The sequence below is a fragment of the Kwoniella shandongensis genome, chromosome 7 (genome assembly GCF_008629635.2).
Source record: "Kwoniella shandongensis chromosome 7, complete sequence".
Lineage (NCBI taxonomy): Eukaryota > Fungi > Basidiomycota > Tremellomycetes > Tremellales > Cryptococcaceae > Kwoniella > Kwoniella shandongensis.
The window spans coordinates 113,996-132,055 of record NC_089293.1 but is presented as its reverse complement, the minus strand read 5'-3'; the positions used below and the strand labels follow the sequence as shown (position 1 = coordinate 132,055).

General features: G+C 49.6%; 9 protein-coding genes across 9 annotated transcripts; 5 read left to right on the top strand and 4 right to left on the bottom strand.

The window, feature by feature from the left end:
* Window positions 1-136: 136 nt before the first annotated feature.
* Window positions 137-1,257, top strand: CI109_103935 (ubiquitin-like protein ATG12; the record flags this gene model as incomplete). The annotated part of the gene is made up of 5 exons (XM_032006740.2): window positions 137-194; window positions 295-378; window positions 625-761; window positions 1,031-1,131; window positions 1,236-1,257. 5 exons carry the CDS (start codon window positions 137-139, stop codon window positions 1,255-1,257), a joined length of 402 nt encoding a protein of 133 aa, XP_031858943.2.
* An 817-nt stretch (window positions 1,258-2,074) lies between these two features.
* On the bottom strand, window positions 2,075-4,997 carry CI109_103934 (uncharacterized protein; the record flags this gene model as incomplete). Its single annotated transcript, XM_032006741.1, has 5 exons — window positions 2,075-2,364; window positions 2,427-2,542; window positions 2,624-2,713; window positions 2,817-4,002; window positions 4,070-4,997. The coding sequence occupies 5 exons, from the start codon at window positions 4,995-4,997 to the stop codon at window positions 2,075-2,077; spliced, it is 2,610 nt and encodes an 869-aa protein (XP_031858944.1).
* A 2,094-nt stretch (window positions 4,998-7,091) lies between these two features.
* Window positions 7,092-8,108, top strand: CI109_103933 (40S ribosomal protein uS2; the record flags this gene model as incomplete). Its single annotated transcript, XM_032006742.1, has 3 exons — window positions 7,092-7,230; window positions 7,307-7,969; window positions 8,026-8,108. 3 exons carry the CDS (start codon window positions 7,092-7,094, stop codon window positions 8,106-8,108), a joined length of 885 nt encoding a protein of 294 aa, XP_031858945.1.
* Window positions 8,109-8,452: 344 nt separating this feature from the next.
* Window positions 8,453-9,176, bottom strand: CI109_103932 (uncharacterized protein; the record flags this gene model as incomplete). The annotated part of the gene is made up of 3 exons (XM_032006743.1): window positions 8,453-8,529; window positions 8,624-8,835; window positions 9,037-9,176. 3 exons carry the CDS (start codon window positions 9,174-9,176, stop codon window positions 8,453-8,455), a joined length of 429 nt encoding a protein of 142 aa, XP_031858946.1.
* A 681-nt stretch (window positions 9,177-9,857) lies between these two features.
* Window positions 9,858-11,092, top strand: CI109_103931 (uncharacterized protein; the record flags this gene model as incomplete). Its single annotated transcript, XM_032006744.2, has 4 exons — window positions 9,858-10,401; window positions 10,480-10,516; window positions 10,641-10,789; window positions 10,878-11,092. 4 exons carry the CDS (start codon window positions 9,858-9,860, stop codon window positions 11,090-11,092), a joined length of 945 nt encoding a protein of 314 aa, XP_031858947.2.
* Window positions 11,093-11,691: 599 nt separating this feature from the next.
* On the bottom strand, window positions 11,692-12,589 carry CI109_103930 (mitochondrial 54S ribosomal protein uL11m; the record flags this gene model as incomplete). Its single annotated transcript, XM_032006745.1, has 3 exons — window positions 11,692-12,004; window positions 12,310-12,407; window positions 12,560-12,589. 3 exons carry the CDS (start codon window positions 12,587-12,589, stop codon window positions 11,692-11,694), a joined length of 441 nt encoding a protein of 146 aa, XP_031858948.1.
* A 370-nt stretch (window positions 12,590-12,959) lies between these two features.
* On the top strand, window positions 12,960-14,493 carry CI109_103929 (uncharacterized protein; the record flags this gene model as incomplete). Its single annotated transcript, XM_032006746.1, has 4 exons — window positions 12,960-13,331; window positions 13,410-14,102; window positions 14,222-14,278; window positions 14,329-14,493. The coding sequence occupies 4 exons, from the start codon at window positions 12,960-12,962 to the stop codon at window positions 14,491-14,493; spliced, it is 1,287 nt and encodes a 428-aa protein (XP_031858949.1).
* A 286-nt stretch (window positions 14,494-14,779) lies between these two features.
* CI109_103928 (uncharacterized protein) lies at window positions 14,780-16,103 on the bottom strand (the record flags this gene model as incomplete). The annotated part of the gene is made up of 3 exons (XM_032006747.1): window positions 14,780-15,207; window positions 15,411-15,746; window positions 15,833-16,103. The coding sequence occupies 3 exons, from the start codon at window positions 16,101-16,103 to the stop codon at window positions 14,780-14,782; spliced, it is 1,035 nt and encodes a 344-aa protein (XP_031858950.1).
* A 523-nt stretch (window positions 16,104-16,626) lies between these two features.
* CI109_103927 (uncharacterized protein) lies at window positions 16,627-17,660 on the top strand (the record flags this gene model as incomplete). The annotated part of the gene is made up of 6 exons (XM_032006748.1): window positions 16,627-16,635; window positions 16,710-16,779; window positions 16,935-17,171; window positions 17,248-17,446; window positions 17,523-17,532; window positions 17,598-17,660. The coding sequence occupies 6 exons, from the start codon at window positions 16,627-16,629 to the stop codon at window positions 17,658-17,660; spliced, it is 588 nt and encodes a 195-aa protein (XP_031858951.1).
* Window positions 17,661-18,060: the final 400 nt, after the last annotated feature.

Sequence of the window (18,060 nt, the reverse complement as noted above, 5' to 3'; positions counted from 1 at the left end):
GCGGCGAAACGCGCTCTTGCTAATGAACTGCTTGCTATTGACATCACCTCAATCCTCTAACAGATTACTCCTCGTACATGAAACAAGCAGTTTGATCAGATGAACTTATAGCATCTTCTGCTTGCCTACGCACACGATGTCATCAATACCGACACCTGCGCTGATGTCTCCCGCAATACCGGACCAAACGACGGGTGAGTACGCTTACTCCCTACCCCTTCGGTGCTCGGCCCGTTCTCCACCAGCACCAGAAAGTGTGATCACCTTGCTGATGTCCGGTTTGACATTATGTAGATCCACTTTTGGCGAGCTCGCAAACGATACAACCTGACGCGTTGACGGCTCTACAACAATATAAGAAGAAGGATGCTACAAAAGGTATGTGTTAATGTTGCTCTGACGTCAAAACATAAATATACTCGTGTGTCGTGCGGCATGTGCTCCATATGGCACCTGCCAGTGTTTCACCACCACACCACCACACCACCACCACCAACACCACCACCATCACCACAATCAGCGATACCTTTCCCCCCTCCCGCCCCCTTCCTTCGTTAAGTGTACACTCATTCCTGCGAAGATCTGATTTATCCACGATACATCGCTAACACCTTTCATACCTAGTCGTGGTCCGATTCAAATCCATCGGTTCTGCGCCGATAATGAAGAACAACGTCTTCAAAGCAACTGCAGGACATAAATTCCAAGCTGTCATCTTGTTTTTGAGACAACAGCTGGGTATAAAGAAGGAAGAGTCGTTGGTATGTCCACTCTTCTACCCCGCTGTCCCCCTTCCTGTCATGCGAAGATAGATTCTTCACATTTCCCGCTTTGATGGGCATTTTTTCCCGTTCGTCGGACCACCATTCCTGCTCCCGTGGTCCTTCTTGACTTGACGTTACCACACCCTTGCGCGAACGTCCACAATCGTGCTCGCACACTCGCTTGTTGTTGCTTGGGTCCCATTCTCCCGCTCGCTCATTAATGCTTACGTCTCGCCCTCCTGCTCGCTCGCTCGCTCGCCCGGCAGTTCACATATATCAACGCCGCATTCGCCCCAGCACCAGACGATACAGTCGGTAATTTATACAAATGTTTCGGCACAGACGGTTGTCTGATAGTCAATTACAGGTGGGCTTCTCTCCACTTATCTACAGTGAAGTGGATTGGGATGGACTGAGCCCGCTTAGACGGGGTAGAGCTGACGAAAGGTGATTTGGTTTGTGTTTGTGTAGTAATACCCAAGCGTGGGGATGAGAATCGACGCCCAATACGAGTCAGTGGTGTCTGGTTGGGAAGATGTAGGATATACACATAGATGGAGGAGATGTAATACCAGTATTGTATGTATAGTATCTTATGATAGATAGCCTTCACGAGAAGGAGTGGGCTGGTCTCGCGCTCTTACATAGCCTACCCTAAGTCTCGTTATCAGTTATCGAGACATCTGCAGACTCAAGCGGACAAAACACCGTTTGAAGACCCGATCATTCAATTGAACCCTGCCGAAGATATACTGCGCGACACACAATCATAACCAGTCTGAATGATATGTCACATGCATCTTTGTTTTCTTCCCTTCACTTCCCCTTGATCCCAAGATAATCTACTCCGTACTTCTACACTTTGATCCTCCTCTCCGCTCTCCACTCACATAGACACACACACACACACACACAACAGTGACAACGTTTTTGATCTTCCCATTTTGGTGATTACAATGTTCTTTTTCGTTTCTTTTCGATTCACAATGGTTGGTAGGGTGGGGTGGGGTAGGGTAATGAGAACCACAACGTCCTGACTGAAAGGCGTTGTATATAAGGAAAGAGGAAGGAGAGACGATCGATGCAGATGAGATGTAATGTGTTAGATGTTGATTTAGTAGCGTAACGCATCGTTTTACGCCAATGCTGAGATGATGATTTCTTTTGCTTTCGTTGTCGTTGTGGATTTGATGATGGGTTTTCGTTCTCGTTCTTTGTGATATCGATGTTGTTATGCTCGGAATACCTTTGTTCTCTGCTCTCTTCTTTCTTCGTTCTTCTACTCGTCTCATCTCTTGCCTTCGTTTCGTTCAACTCCTTCTGACCTCTTCTCTCAACCACCCCACATACCTCGCTAGGAACATGACCTGCTCGAAGCTCTCGATCGCTTTCAATCCTCTCCTACATCTTATCATCGCAATCACCCTTTCCACGATCGACATCACGATCTGATGTTCCAATTCCGCTGGTGGGGGATCTTGACTCGATTGAGATTGTCTCTTGGCTGCTTCTTCAACTATCGCTAAAGATGGATGAGGTTGAACGAAACCCATCTTGATAGCCCATGCACAAGCTGTTAGACCTGCTCTTCCAACACCGCCTAAACCATTGATCGGTTAGTACAACTACGTTCTGATCATTCAATTGCACATGGAGACTAACCTCGACAGTGAACAAGGACGTTAATACCCTGGAGGGTGTATTTGGTCGCGATCAAAGTGACTTGAGCATCAAACAAACCCATAGAGACAGGTGTGAAACCATCAGGCATGGGCAATCTGACACGGCAAGAGACAAAAGCAAGACAAAAGGTCAGTATGTTCAGTTCAGACACACGGAACCAGCCCAACAAAACACACCGTATCACGTCCAAGCCCGTTTCAGCCGCGATTTCGCGATATGTCTCCCAAGGCACACCAAGCAAGGACAGCTCAGTATCATCAAGGCAACTAATTGCATCACAATGAAACAACGACAACGAAAACATAATCATCAGCAAGGTGTACTGAGAGGCATGGACGAGTTCGTGGAAAAGAGAGGAAAGCCACTCACCAGACCAAACAGCCAACACCCTCATTCTTGATCCTTCTCAGATCTGTGGCCAAATCACGACACACAGGACCACGTCCTCGGCTCGGTCCATCCATTCTCAATCTCTTACCAGGACAACTGCTCAACAGCAAATTGCCAACCGGATGAAGTTGATGTCGCTGTTGGTTGATTTGTGTCTGTCGGAAAGAGGATTGGACGGGACTAGGGACGATTGCCGGATTGTGACTGGGTGGACCGTGTGAGAGCAACAACGAAGGAACATCAATAGCTGATCCTAGCAGAAGGGGAGTCTGCGAAAATGGACCGGTGGGAGGAGGCATGACGAGATGTTGAGACAAGATGGGGAGGAGATCGACCGGGAAGAAGGGCGAAATGATGATAGGATGAGTATCGGAAGTCTTGACGACGTGTCCAAACACGGCTGGAGGTGCTTGAGCAGCTTGCGCTTCAGCCCTTGCCTTGGACATATCGGGGACAGAAGACGACATGCGATTCTCTGGCGACGATCCCGTACGGCCAGTGGGGGGGTTGGGCATGATCACTCCCGTCTCGATAGCATCTTCGACAACCATCGCTTCGTCAACTTTACGGCGCTTCTCTTCCTCACAGCTGTCTCCAACCGCAGGTCGCTTAGCGCCGCAGGACTGAGCCCGTCCAGATCGAGTTATGCTTCGAGACTCGCTCATATCGGATGAGGCAGCCATAGAAGCTATTGACGCGGCATCAGTTTGATCGATATCCATCGCTGAGTCATCCTTCGAGAGGATCATCGAGCTTGCTAAGGAATCGAGTTCCGTCAGACTTCTCTGACCTTTGAGAGACTTTGGCGAATCTTGAAGCTGAATCGAGGCCTGTGATGAGTTTGGCAGCTTCGTGAGCGATACGAGAGGAGAAGACATCGCAGCTTTGATATCGGCTGCAGTCCTTTGTTCACTCATCGCAGCGGCGAGAGCGTCATCAGAGCTGAAGTTCATCGAAGCTGTCGGCGAGTTTTGTGAAGACTGATACGATTCGATGCTGTTTTCCGTATCATCGTCTGAGCTTTCCCGATTGGAACTTCGCTGGCAAGAGAAGAACATGGCCGAATTGATACACAAAAAGTGCTCGAGTTCCGCCTGACGTTGCATCAGGGAAGCCACGTGGTGCGGATTAGCATAAGATTGAGGTTGGTAGAAGCAGGATGAGCCTGTCAAAGGAGGAGCAAGTCAGCAACAACCACAAAGGTTGTGACGCGGGTGGCAAATCGAACATACCGTTTGGACCATGCTTTGACAGATTATAGCCACTCTGAGGCCATTGAGAACAAAGCCTGGCACACTCGGTGACCCGTCTGTTTTCGGCTTCCGCCCATTCCCTCTTTCTCGCCAATTGCTCTTCTTCGGACAGGACTTGTAATTCTTCCTGTGTCGGTTGGGCAACGGGGAGCGGAATACTGACTGCTTGCGCGAGTACTGGACCCGCGACAGGAGGTGGACTGACAGACTGCGAAGAGATAGAACCGTCTCGCTTCGCTTTCTGCTGATTCTGACCGAAGCTCATGCCCATGCTCATTCCGGTGTTGACGACCGCCATAGCGACCTTGCCAACCCATGACGCACGCGGTGCCACAGGGGCATCAAGCTGAATCGTATTATTCGCTAAACCTATTGATTCGGATGTAGGTGAGAGTGAGACTGAGACGGGGAACGCAGCTTCGCTCATGGCCGGGGTAAGTATTTGAGTAGGAACTCGTGACAAGCCGCTTGTCACTGATGCAGCGGTGGAAGGCGGCGAAGCTCTGGATTCGTCAGCTAAAGACTGAGGCGAGTCCGTGGACATCATCTCAACCTGGGCGTTCTCGTCCGATGACGTCGAAGCGTAGGAGGCGGTCGACTCCTGACGGGAAAAGCCAGGCGAATGGACCACATCAGCGGATTCTGCGCCGAGATCCTCGAATGATAGACCGAGACCCTCTGTGGTGGAACCGCCTGAAGTGGCTGCCTTCTTAAGAGGGCTAGTACCATTGGCACCAGAGGCGTTCGGTAAATTCTTCGTACGTCTCTTGCCAGAGTGATGGTAAGTTGTACGATTATTGAAATGAGCGGCGGTCACCGGTGCTGAGGCATGGCGCATCGTCGGTGTAGTATTTCTCTGCGGGAAATACGTCTGAGGGGGAGGAGTGGCAGTGACGGCTCGAGACATATTGCTTTGTATATGTGTGAAAGAATAGATCGACAGGGGAGGGGAAGGTCGGCGAAGAAGTACGGTGGCGGTAAATGGCTATGACTTGTTCGGATAGATAGGATAGCGCCTCCGTTTTCTTCGCTCCTTGACTTGTCTCAACTAGATTCTCGTCCCAACGTGAGGGTATCGACAAGCTTTGAAAGTAAACAGGTGTAAGGTAGGTACACTAGACAGTGGTCTCGAGTGGCGATTGGGCTTTTAGCCGAAATGCGATGTAGGGTGGCAAAAAGTAATCCTTTCACCTAGAGGTCCCAAGTAGAGAGTTGACGGGTGCCAGCTGATGAAGGGAGGTGAATGTGAAAGGAGGCTGGGGAAGTTGAGGACAAGGGTGATCGAAAGTAGACGAATGAGCGAGTTGTGACGTGTGTATGTGTGGTGACGCTATGAGCGAAGCAACACAGCGAATGGTCGAGAGGATATAAGTGGGGGTGGCAAGCGATTTCGTAGATGTCTCGAGGATTATAGGTGTAGTTGCGCGTCTGCAGCTAGAACCCAGCCTCCTTCGTAACAAATCCTTAGTAGTTGATCTAAATACCGATATGCCGTTTTTTGAACGATTACTGATGCTTTGAAAGAACCCGAAGTGTTGACCCAAAATGAGGTATACCCAAGTTCCCAAGTATAGTAGTGATAATCGTTCGTTGTCCGTTTTGCGAGTGTAAGAAATACCGGGTGGCGAATTTCCTATTTTTAACACCTAACGTCGAGCACACGCTCGACGGCGGCGGTACTTTCGATGATGATAGTAAAGGCGGACATGATGCTGAGAACGTATATGAAATGTAAGAGGTATAAGTTGACTGCGTTCGTGTATATTTTCTCCCGGGTGAGGTTGTAATGGTATCGTCGCAATAGCGAATGAGAAAGCGGGTAGCGCCGGATGTTGTTTACGAGTAGGCTGATGAAGGAGAAAGGTGTTTCTTACGCTTCCGACGACGAGCAGGTATTTTGTAAACTGCGCAACGACAAGCGTTAGCAATGGGGAGGAGAATAATTGAAGGTGCAGGAGTATCTTGCAACACCAAAGTGAGAAAACACCACTCACCTGGCCGGTGGCGCTTGGTTTTCACTATAATCTATTCTATCTCTTTGGCTCTTGTGAGAAACGATCTCTCACGACGAGCTGCTCGTTTTTGGTATCGGCTGAGTGGTGAGTGGCTGACTTGTGCTGTGCTGTGGTTTTTGATGTGTTCTAGTTTCGTCGTCAATGCAGTGCGAATGTATATGTGTATGAGATGTATATGTGATAGAGAGGTGAGAGCAGTGAGGGAGAGTGTACGAGTGAGTTGCCAGCAGATGGACTGGACTGGACGGTGCTGTTCACTCCGGTGGCGAGTGGGGTCAAATCAAACCAAAGAATAGGGCTCAGGGTTCAAGGCCTCATCATGGTTAAAGACGGGGTACAAATACATATCGCTGATCACCCCCCCCCTCCCTCCCCCCGTCGTGCCGATGATGTGATTTTGATCAGGCACCTTGACAGCTCCACACTAGCGTCAAACAGGTCAAACAGGCGGTGTACATACTACAAATCTTGTAAACAACGGACCACCTGACCAGCATGGTATCATATCATCCAATTACAAATGTGGTAATTCTGTTACCATAAAACGTATTTCTAATGAAACGGGGGCACTCCTGAAATCACGGGGGATTACAAAACCATCGGAGATTTAGTATCCAATGGAATGGGGTGGCACCAATTATTAACACCGACGCTACAGTTATCTTACGTCAGCTTGTATATAGTTTAACGCCGACAGAAAAAACTGAGTGCCACGGATCCTCTTGTACGCTACGCTGTTCGCTGCCATCCCCTCCGTGCTCGTCGTTGGATCCTTGAATTCGTTGAACACCATCCCTTGCATACCTCTCCTCCCTTTCTCCATAATAACTTTTTATTTGTTCTACTTTGACTTGCAGTGGAACAGGATCAACAATCCTTGATAGAGAAAATAACTCATCGAGGACTTTTATCCAAGTAAGCAAGCCCCAAAACGACCTTATAAAACCCGACCTTTCAACCACCAACCCCAACCAACCATAACCAAAATGTCTTCCGACAAACTTCCCAAGGCTCTTCAGGCTACTGAAGAGGACATCCAGCTCCTTCTCGCTGCCCAATGTCACCTCGGTACCAAGAACTGTGACAGGACCATGGAGCAATACGTCTGGAAGAGACGTGCCGATGGTGGGTTTTCCCTTTCGACGCAATTGTCTAAAGTATTTCCAGGATATCAGTTGCTAATTACTCTTTCCCCGATTAGGTATCCACGTTCTCAACATCGGCAAGACCTGGGAGAAGCTCGTCCTCGCTGCCCGAATCCTCGCCACCATCGACAACCCCAACGATGTCTGTGTCATCTCCGCCCGACCTTACGGTCACCGAGCCGTCCTCAAGTACGGTTCTTTCCTCGGCGCTCAACCCATCGCCGGTCGATTCACCCCCGGTAACTTCACCAACTACATCACTCGATCTTTCAAGGAGCCCCGAGTGATCGTCGTCACCGACCCCCGTGTTGACCACCAGGCTATCCGAGAGGCCGCCTACGTCAACATCCCCGTCATCGCTTTCTGTGACACCGACGCTTCCCTCAAGTTCGTCGACGTTGCCATCCCCACCAACAACAAGTCTCGACACTCTGTCGGTCTCATGTGGTACCTCCTCTGCCGAGAGGTCCTCCGACTCAAGGGTCAGGTCCCTCGAGGCCCCACCGGTCCTTCCGGTTGGGACGTCCTCCCCGACTTGTTCTTCTACCGAGACCCCGAGGAGATTGAGAAGGAGGCCGCCGAGAAGGCCGCTGCCGCCGCTGCCCTCGAGGGTGGTGACGCCGACGCCGCTGCCACTGGTGCCGCTACCGGTGCTGCCCAGGAATGGGACGCTGGAAACGCCGCCGACGCTGTCCTTGCTGCCCAGCCCACCGAGCAGGGTGAGTTACAGTCTGCCTGTACTAGAATTTCCGCTGATATCTGGTCTTCTTTTCAGCCCTCGACTGGTCCGCTGACCCCACTGCTGGCGCCGACTGGTCCGCTGAGCCCGCCGCTCAGGAGGCCACCGGTGGTTGGTAAACGTTTCGTGTCACGGATAGCTAGGATGCAGCGGTGGATCAGATTGGGTCGACTTGAAAATTCGCTTTTTAGATAAAATACCACTGCTGCATTTTGGGTTTCTGTACATGATATGAATATTATTACTGCATAATTTCAGGCGGGTACAGAGAGGTATCGCTCTGTTGACGATGATGCGACGCAGATGGCTAGGACTGCTCGGCGTTCTCGTGCGATCACTTCTTATTGTGGTACACTCGTGTACATCGCACTGTACGCGTATTGAAATGTATATAACCCGATCCATCTCGTACGATTACATACACCTTCATGTTCGTATCGGTTTCCACCCAACACGCGAACGCTTAGAGACTGAACTCGAGCCTATTATTCGAATAATCCCTTGCGAAGAATCTCGTTGGGTATTCTTCGCCCTTCGCACCTATCCACGGGGCGGTACCACATCAGCCCTGAGACCAGACCTCCATCACACAATCTGCTGGACTCATATTCAGATGATCTATGAGTCAACTTACCACTATTTTCTGCTCCTGGCTCATCGGCATCTTTCGGCGCAGAATCTCCACCACGCTTATAATGTTCCCATATTCTCTTTTGTAGTTCTCTCAGAGCTTCAGGTGATGCGAGTCTGAAACATGGGTGTTGACGAGATGTGGGTTGGAGTAGTTCAGAGGGGGACGTAGGATGGGAGACGTGGATTTGTTGACCTGACGAGGAGATGTTGTACCTGCAAATCGCAAATCACGCATAGGTGTATCAGTACGGGTACGTGGTCGTCACTTCTCTGGTGCTAGGCCAGGCCAAAGCTGGGGATTAGTAGAGGGCAAAAGGATGGTATGTTTTAAACCAGCACCAGCCAGAAAGGAAAGACTTTTTGGCGAGGGGATAGTTCTGAGATCTGATACCAGCTTGACGCACGCCCACTCACCAGGCTAGAGTGCCCTGTTGAGCCTTTGGTACTTCGGTCTTCTCCAACCCTAAGGTATCCCTATAAAACGCATCGGCGAGATGGAGACTCCCCTCTGGGACTGTCAAGTTGATATGGGCAATACTGCTGATGAACGACATTACAAAGCGATAGTACGGAGAGTGAGTATTTCGGGACAGAAGATGTGTTTGTGTTTGGTAGTGTTTGGTAGGAGAACGAGTGATGTTCTTGCCGTGTTTCTGTGTGTGGACAGGTACTTATGGACCGTACAAAGACGATCAAGTAATCACGAGTTGAGAGGGATGATCAAAATAGATACACAAGAGAGATGACCTTCTCAATGAACTGTGCAACTGCGGATATTCCGGGCCGGGGAAGGTTCACCGGTCTGTGCGGCGGTGACAGACCGACCGTATAGTGACGCTGACGATCACCATTCTATTACAGCATTCTCATACAGGCATGTCAAGCTGTATGTTCCTCGTCCTAAGTTACAGCAGTATGCATGATTGAGCGTTTAAACAAACCCCGACCTCAAGCACGGAATCTCCGTACACTAACAATCAATCAATCAATCACTAGATGTTAGGAAAATCACTCAGGAGCATCCGCCAGCCACGAACGGATGAGACCGATGGTGATGGTGTGATTTATGACTAAGAATCGTCATCACATCGCATGAAGTCTAATGGGATCAATTGCCTATACAGTGTGTCTCTCATCACCCCATCGCACGCTCGCTAGCCAAGTTATTGTATATAAGCGTTGTCAGTTCTTTTAGTTCATGTATTTTCTCAGATCTATCCCCTTCTCTTCTTTCTATGCTTAGGTCTACCTTGTTACCTAAACTAGCACGTAGTCTCACCACCACCACCACCACCACCACTGCAGCTGCTCGACGTCACTTGACTTCATCCACACCGTTATTCAGTATGGCTTCCTCCACCCTTCCAGCCTTCAAGACTCCCGAATCATTCGCGTCTGTCGCCGAGAGCGACTACACTCCCAAACTTCATCTGTACACCGCACCCACACCAAACGGATACAAACCTTCGATCTTACTCGAAGAGCTCCACGCAGCATATCCCGAATCAAAAGAACTGGTATACGATTACTCGTATCTCAGTTTCAAAGATAACGATCAGAAGAAACCCGAGTTTCTCAAGATCAACCCAAATGGAAGAATCCCAGCTTTGGTGGATGACAATTACACCGTAGCAGGTAAAGATGGAGGACACAAGGTATGGGAGAGCGCTAGTATTTTGTTGTGGTTGGTAGAGAGGTATGATAAGGAGAACAAGTTTTGGTTCGATAAACCGGAAGAGAAGAGTGATGCCCTCAGTTGGATCTTCTTCGCTCATGGTGGTGAGTGTGCAGAGTCTCTACTAAGACTACCAAGCTTCACATTGGTTGGTGCTGATCGTGCCTTTGCCCCGTAACTAGGCGTCGGACCCATGCAAGGCCAGGCCAACCACTTCTTGTGAGTGACCATGATCACATTCTGCCCAGCGTCCCCTTCCCACCACTCCCCTCACATATCACATATCACAACCCGGCACTGCCTGTAAGCCCGGAACCTTTGCTCACACGTCTCCGCGTTCTAGCCGATACGCACCCGAGAAGATTCCCTACGGTATTAAGCGATACCAAGACGAGACAGCACGACTCTACTCGGTACTCGAAGATCGACTCTCGGACCCTTCGAGTGGTGGATTCCTCGTTGGTGGGAAATTCAGCGTAGCCGATATCAATGGTGAGTGCAGCATATAATCATTGCTCAAGCCGACTCTTCCCCTCGCTTGACTCACAACACCGGTGCTGACGTCTGTGTGCCTGTTCAGTCTACCCATGGGTCAAGATTCACGCATGGTCAGGCGTTGAGACCACCCCCTTCCCCGCTGTAGAGAAATGGTTAGAGACAATTGGCGCTAGACCTGCCGTTCAATTGGGTTTGAAGACCCCCCAGGGATCCGCACCAAAGTCCAAAGAGGAAGAAGAGAAAATTGCAAAGGATGCAAGGAGTTGGATCGTCCCTGGTAAGCAGGAGGAGAAGTAATGTAGCAGTGTTAAGATCTGAAGAAGGAGTGTATCTGAAGACGAAGTGAATCTGAAGAGATGAATGATGTATTTAGAATCTGGTGAAATGCAACAACTATGAAGATGATAAGTAGTATTTCATCGGTTTGTTGTTGATTTCGCTCAATACCATCATGGTACTGTACTATGGGAGGAGCTGATCCAGAAAGTATAACCACAACGCCGGAGCGACTCTTGAAGTCGATGTCATAGAGTGGTCCTTCCGCGCCAGGTTCGTTCCATTCTGCCTGACTGTGGCAAGGCGAAGAGACTTTTGCCTTGGCATATACTTTTCGATATTCGAACGACAGACGACTACGACGTTTCTCATCGAGTCTCAGTCTCAGAGCTTGTGTTGTGTAAATCGTTCAGGAGGAGATCGAGTCGGCTGAGGTCGTACAGTACATGTCACACACCATCATGGAAAGCCATTAGTGTTTCGTACAGCAAAATAGTTCACGTCTGTGTGCCATTGTCATCCGAATCATATCATCCTATCCGAGCTTCATTCCCCACCGTTACCTAAGTCTTCCATGGTGAACATCTATACATCTGTATCTCTCTCTCTGCCTCGATAACCTATGGTACGACCTCCAAACCTAGACTCTTCGCCGTCCCAATCACCCCTCTTGCCACTCTCTCCACTCCTACAGATTTCAGCTCCTCATCATTCTCACATTTGATCTTGGCGATCTCATAAACATGTTTCAGCGTGACGCTCCCCATTTTCTTGCCCATAGCTTCGCCCGATCCTTTATCTAATCCTGCTGTCTTCTTGAGCAGGTATGACACGGGCGGGGTACGTGTGGCGAAAGTGAATGTTCGGTCGGGGGAGATGGTTATTAGCGTAGGGATAGGGAGAGATGTTTGGAAATGTGATGTTCGAGCGTTACTACAAATCGGAACAAGAGGGTCGAGATCGAGATCAAATCGTGAGTGATGGATGGTGCAAGGGAGAGGATAGCAGTAGACCAAGGTTACGAGCCGATACCCAGGTATCGAGATGAGGAGGGAGGCCAGATGGATGAGGGAGTATCGAGGTAAGACAGATTAGTTGGAAACCAGGGAACGAGTCCGAAGGCATAGGAGAGAGTTCAGTCGTCGGTAGGACAAAGAGAAGCGAAAGAACAAGTAAGACAAGACACAGAAAAGACAGACGTCAGTGTATTGCGAAGTACCACCCCACGCCCCACTCACAACTCTTTGCAGAAATCCATGGCTTTCACACCTCTCGCTCCTAACGCAGGACCGACCGGCGGCGTCGGTGTCGCCTTGCCAGCAGGAACGACGATTTTCTGCGCGATTGACCCAAAGGAGATATTAGCATTTATACCGAGTGATTTAGCTCGCCATCTCTCCCCCGAAGGAGGGGAATGAATGGTGAGAGAGCTATGTCATACAGAGGCAAGAACACGAAACTAGGACAGGCAGAAGGGGAGTAACGTACGACCAGTTGGGCTGTTAGAGGTTTTGACATGATAGCTGAAATCTGACTTCTTCGTGGGTGTTGTATAAATAGAGCGGCACGATCGTGAGCTGAGCTGGGAGAAGCTGATGATAACCAAATGTTCTTGTCGCTATCTTCAAGGTCAGTCAGTGTATAGTAGCAAAGTGTCCACAAAAACAACGAATTGTGGAAAGCAGTTCGAACAAGTCGAAATCTTAATTGGGTGGAGAGAATAAAGTCAATCGCTGGATAGCCAGTACCAGTGAACCTCCACCATCGACGATCACCCCTCTCGTCATCGTAAAGTTCATCGTGAAATCTCGATGTTTGTCTTTCAACTTCAACATGAACATTGAGTGAGTTCACTTAATCACCTACTACGATGACGAATACCTCAAGCATGTCGTCCAAGGTCATCTTCTCCTTGGTTCGACCTTTACTCCGCTACCTTCCACTATTACCTACACCGCTCCTCACACTCCCTGCTTCTTTAGGATTACATCTCACAACGCACCCTTCTCCCTCTTTCCTCTCGTTCTTGACATCGTCTACTACCCATCCACTCCATTTCCCACTGCTCTTCCTGCTGGGTACGATACCACTGGTGTATGTTCTCGGATTGATCAGTGGGAATGTTAGCTGGGTGGATAGACTGTGGCCCTTCTTCACGCCGATATGCTCGGGATTGATCGTCGCTTGGGTATGGTTCAACAAGGCTGGTGGGGCATATGGACATAATCTACCGAGACTATTCCTCATGCTCGGACTTCAGGTACGTACACCTATCCATCACTGGCGACCGTTCCTCGTTCTACTGTCTCTGGGTTCATGTGCTGATTCTGCGACACAGCTCGCTTGGTCCGCTCGACTCCTCTCCCACGCGATCCGAAGAGACTTCTACAATCCCCGAGGGGAAGATTATCGATATACGTATTTCCGAAAATTAGTCCCTCGACCTCTCTTCTCCCTTGTCCACATCTTCGTGATCGCCCTCGCTCAACCTGCGTTACTCTTAGCACTCAGTCTTCCACTTCACGCCGTGTTGATCCTCCCTCCGTCCGAGCTCTCTGATGGATTGGGTCGGGGTGCATTGTCCTTCGGGACGATCGCAAAGCTCTTACCGGAACGATTTAGGACCGCACCGGCTGGAACGCCGGTGTTAAATTTGGTTGATTTGGGAGTGACGGTTCTCGCTCTGGGATGTTTGGTTTTGGAATACAAAGCCGATAACGCAATGTACAAATATCAAAATGGCAAACATAGCCTTCAGTCGTCTCTACCACCTTCTCAACTCATCAAGAACGAGTCTGCTTCTGCACCTCCGAACAAGAAGAAGCAATCGACCAAGATCGCACCTTATCCAGCAGCGTACCATCCTGGTTTCCCGACGAAAGGATTATGGAAGTACTCTCGACATCCGAACTTTGCGGGAGAACAGCTGTTCTGGCTGACACAGGCACTGTTGGTCGTTGCGGCTGGGGAAAGTAGTGCAGTGACGAGAAGTGGTTGGATGATCGGGAGTGTCTTTGGACCTTGCTTCGCGGTAAGTCGAAGGACCTACGACGTATTCTGATCGGCAAATGGCCATCAATACCACCGAGACGACGCCGTGTCGTGTTGACCGAGATCATCCCGCTGATACTTGTTCTCGCTCCCTTGCAGCTCAGCGTACTATTTTGCGCAAGCACTTTCCTCACAGAATGGATAACAACCGAGAAGGTTAGCTCGCGGTCTCTCCTCTTTGACAACAGCTGACCAAAATGTTGCAGTACCCAACGTACAAGAGCTACAAACGCTTGGTCGGCCAGTTCCTTCCCCAAGAAACGGCGCTGATATGGCTTTGGGGTAAGATACGAGGTTATCGAGCGGGGGCCAAGAGCGAGGTATATGATGTGCCGAGGGTCGAGAACCGCGATTCAAGAAAGTCTCAATGAGATGCGTAGATCAAGAATATGCGTAGAGCGTAAATATTACCCTCATGTGATACCAGTACGAAGCGTTATCGAGCAATTTTCGAGGATGTGTGACGTGCGTGGTCTGGATGGACGATTGATAATCAGGAAGGAGATGTACTAGCAAAAGCTTTGTCAATCTTATGGGTGTACAACTCGTCAACTGCTCTAAGTACTACCCCACCGCCCCGTCACTGATATGGCCCACTCTCTTAGACTATTCTCCTTACAACTATACGCGTACTCTAGCGATTATGACTGACTCCCACTAATACTTGAAATTCCCTCCTACTTTCTCCAACAAGTAATCTCCATACACCTTCTCTCCCAGATCCTTCACTTCCCCTCCTTTTCCTTCTTCATCGGCTTTCCTCCTCGCCGCATCTAAAAGTTTGACTCTCGCATCGAAATTGGGTTCGAAGAAAAATGGGATTGATACTCTATATTTCGGAGACTTATGAATCACCCTATGTAATGTTGCGCGATATAGCCCTCCTGTCCAGTACTCCCACATCGAGCCGATATTGACGACGATACAACCTTCCACTGGGAAAGCTGTCATCCATCTTCCGGAGGTGGAGAGGACTTGGAGGGAATCGGGGATTGTGGGGTCGGAATGGAGGAGGGTGAGACAGCCGTAATCGGTGTGCTCGCCACATGATATTCCGTCAGCGCCTTGAGGTAGGGGCGGATAGCCTGAAGTGAATCTAGGATCAGCATGTGGTCTAACTTATTTTTACTGGAGATGATATCGGAGGCACCGTCACGGAACTATAGTGCGGCTATTTTGCTTTGTCACCAGCTCAGGAAGACGATGACTTTGCTGTCTCATCCAACGAGCAGTAAATCGTCACACGGAGCGATTGCGATTTGTTTTGATTCTGACCCCGATCACCCACCTATCACCCGCATGACCCAGAAGCTCTCGTCCACACACGCTCTCAACCCTTCCCCCTCAACTTCGCTCATCCCTAATCCATCCGCCATCCCACGCATCACCGCCATTCCGAGCACTTTCATCTTCTCGATCCATTGTTCCATCTTGGGTTTGAACTGTTCAGGCTTGGATGGCCACAGGTTGGGTCCTTCCAATGGTCGTAGAGGGCGACCTTCATTGCCGTCGCCATTGGTTGTTGGCTGTTCTCGAGGAGGATAGGGGTTTGGCGCGTAAAGATCAAGTCCTTCGTGATGATCCGCTTTTCCCTGTGTGACATTTTGATGTAGTCTCTGATAACCTGAGGAGTGGAACGAATGAGCACTCAGTCTGGCAGGGAACACAATCGTTCTTCCAGAGGGAAGATAGCAGAGTGAGTCGACACACCCCTCACTCGATCAGTCTCATCCAGCCCTATCTGCTCCTTCTCCTCTTTACTCCTCCCGAAGAACTCTCGTGCAAGTACTAATACCTCGTCTAACTCTTCCTTGGTTAGATAGTTATCGACACGGAGGTAGAAGAATCCGACATCACGACATGCTTCGTGTAGTGCTTTGGCGGTGCGAGCTCTGTCTCCTGCATGAGCAGTATTAGGAGTGGTGGTGGTTGGGAGGTAAGGTGTTGGGTCGATGATGGGTAAGGTAGGAGTTGGTTTCATGGTTGACGCGCTCGTCGAGATTGGCCTGATATTATGTGGGCAAATAGTATTTCGAGCGACTTGCACAGTACCCGTACAGTATACTGCCTATCAGACAAGTAGACTAGACGGCTGTACTTCGTCTCTCGCACGCAGGCTGTCTGTTTATTAGGTCCAGTGGTCTTGGCTATACCCATTCGGCCATAGGTCCGCTTACGCTTACGGCGCTTATCTACAAACGCGATGGATATCCAGCTTATCGCCATTCACGTGACGTCCGCTACGATATCACTTTCCTAATCATTACAAATCGATTTCTAATGAGCCGGTTAGATCCTATTTCATCATTACCGGGATCAAATACATATCACACTCCCACCTCCAAGACTGGGCATTACGTCATGAGAGCATCTCTCTTGTGTTCTGTGGGAACGTCTTTCAACCCTTGAGCTGGGATTGCTTGGTCTCGTCATCCCCTCTGTGAACCTACGCTTTATCATTTTCTCCTTTTTCAATCTGACTATCAACAAACAAACTTATATCAATGGAAGGTGTAAGTTAGCTTCATCGTTGTCTATCTTTCAGATGTGAGAGCTGACTTTGCTCGCGTACAATCGCATCGGGTAGAACATCGACAACGCTAAGAAATTCCTCAACAGCGAAGAAGGGAAAGCAATGAATCAACAGATATTCGGAAGTGAGTGATGGGCGATCACACACTGCTCTTCATCCTTCTGCGTGACAGATGTTTCGCAAGAGCTAGCCGAGCTGTTTGCGTTTCGTATCGGTGTTTGGTTCGAGCACGAGCTTCCGTCTCGATTTCCCAACGCTGACATGTAATTGATCTTCCAGACAACAACCAGGCCTCTGGCGATCCTCAGAAGGACAGCGACTCTGCTCCTTCCTACGACGCACAGGGCAACCAAGGTGCATCCGGTCAATTCGGTCAGGAAGGTCAATTTGGTGCTGTCCGAGGAGGCGGTTTCGGTTCTGGTGTTCCGGGACTTGCTAAAGGTCCCGATGGTCAACCTCAAGGAGGACAACAGAAGACTGGTGGTGGCGATTACGAGGGATACGATCAAGGAGATAGTAAATAGCCTTCTTCTCCCTCTCTTCATGCAAGGTTGTACATCTCACTGATTCTGGTTTGTCATGGTTTGTTTAGGCACCGGTGAAGGAGGATGGGGAAAGAATGCTCAGGGAGGTGCTTTCTCGAGACAGAACCAACTTGGTACCGATCACAAGAATCACGCCAACCCGGGAGGAGTTGATAACAGTCCCGATATGGAGGGTTACAAGACCGGCTATTCCACCCCTGGATACAGGAGGGAGGATGAGGATGAAGAGGAGAGGGCCAAGAAGTTGTGAGCGGGCACGGTGATTGGACGGACTGTGATGTGACCGCCTGCTGACTGAGTGCTCGTCTTTTGCGTTGAACAGGAACCAGAATGTGAGCTCGCCTCTATCCTGCATCTGCTCATGGATTGCTCAGCTAACAGCGACTGCTTCAACTAGGTGTACGGCGACCAGGCTGACGATCGTGGAAGCAAGGGAAACGACTACAATGAAGCGATCTAAACCCGTGGGAATCACGTCGGCGATGAGCGGGATGAGCCACTGGACCGGATTGGATAGCAGTACCAAGTCTATATATATAAATATGTATCGCATGAGAGTTGAGAAGGACGGCGCATGTATCCGATATGATGATCATCACTTGTGCTACTCGTGTCTGCACCATACTCAGCCCGTCAGTAACGCATATATATTGCAGGTAGCGTTTCTATTTGGGACCGCTTCCTTAAAGCTAGGACTCGACCTCCACTTTTGGACGATGTTGACAGTTTAGCTAGAAGTCGGCGTTTGCTGTAACTTTCTTTACCAACATACACTAACTCAGGCAAAGCTGCAAGCATGCGTTCTTGTAGACCTATCACCAGATAGCAAGGGCTTGACTACGCCTGTCTCTCTTTTAACA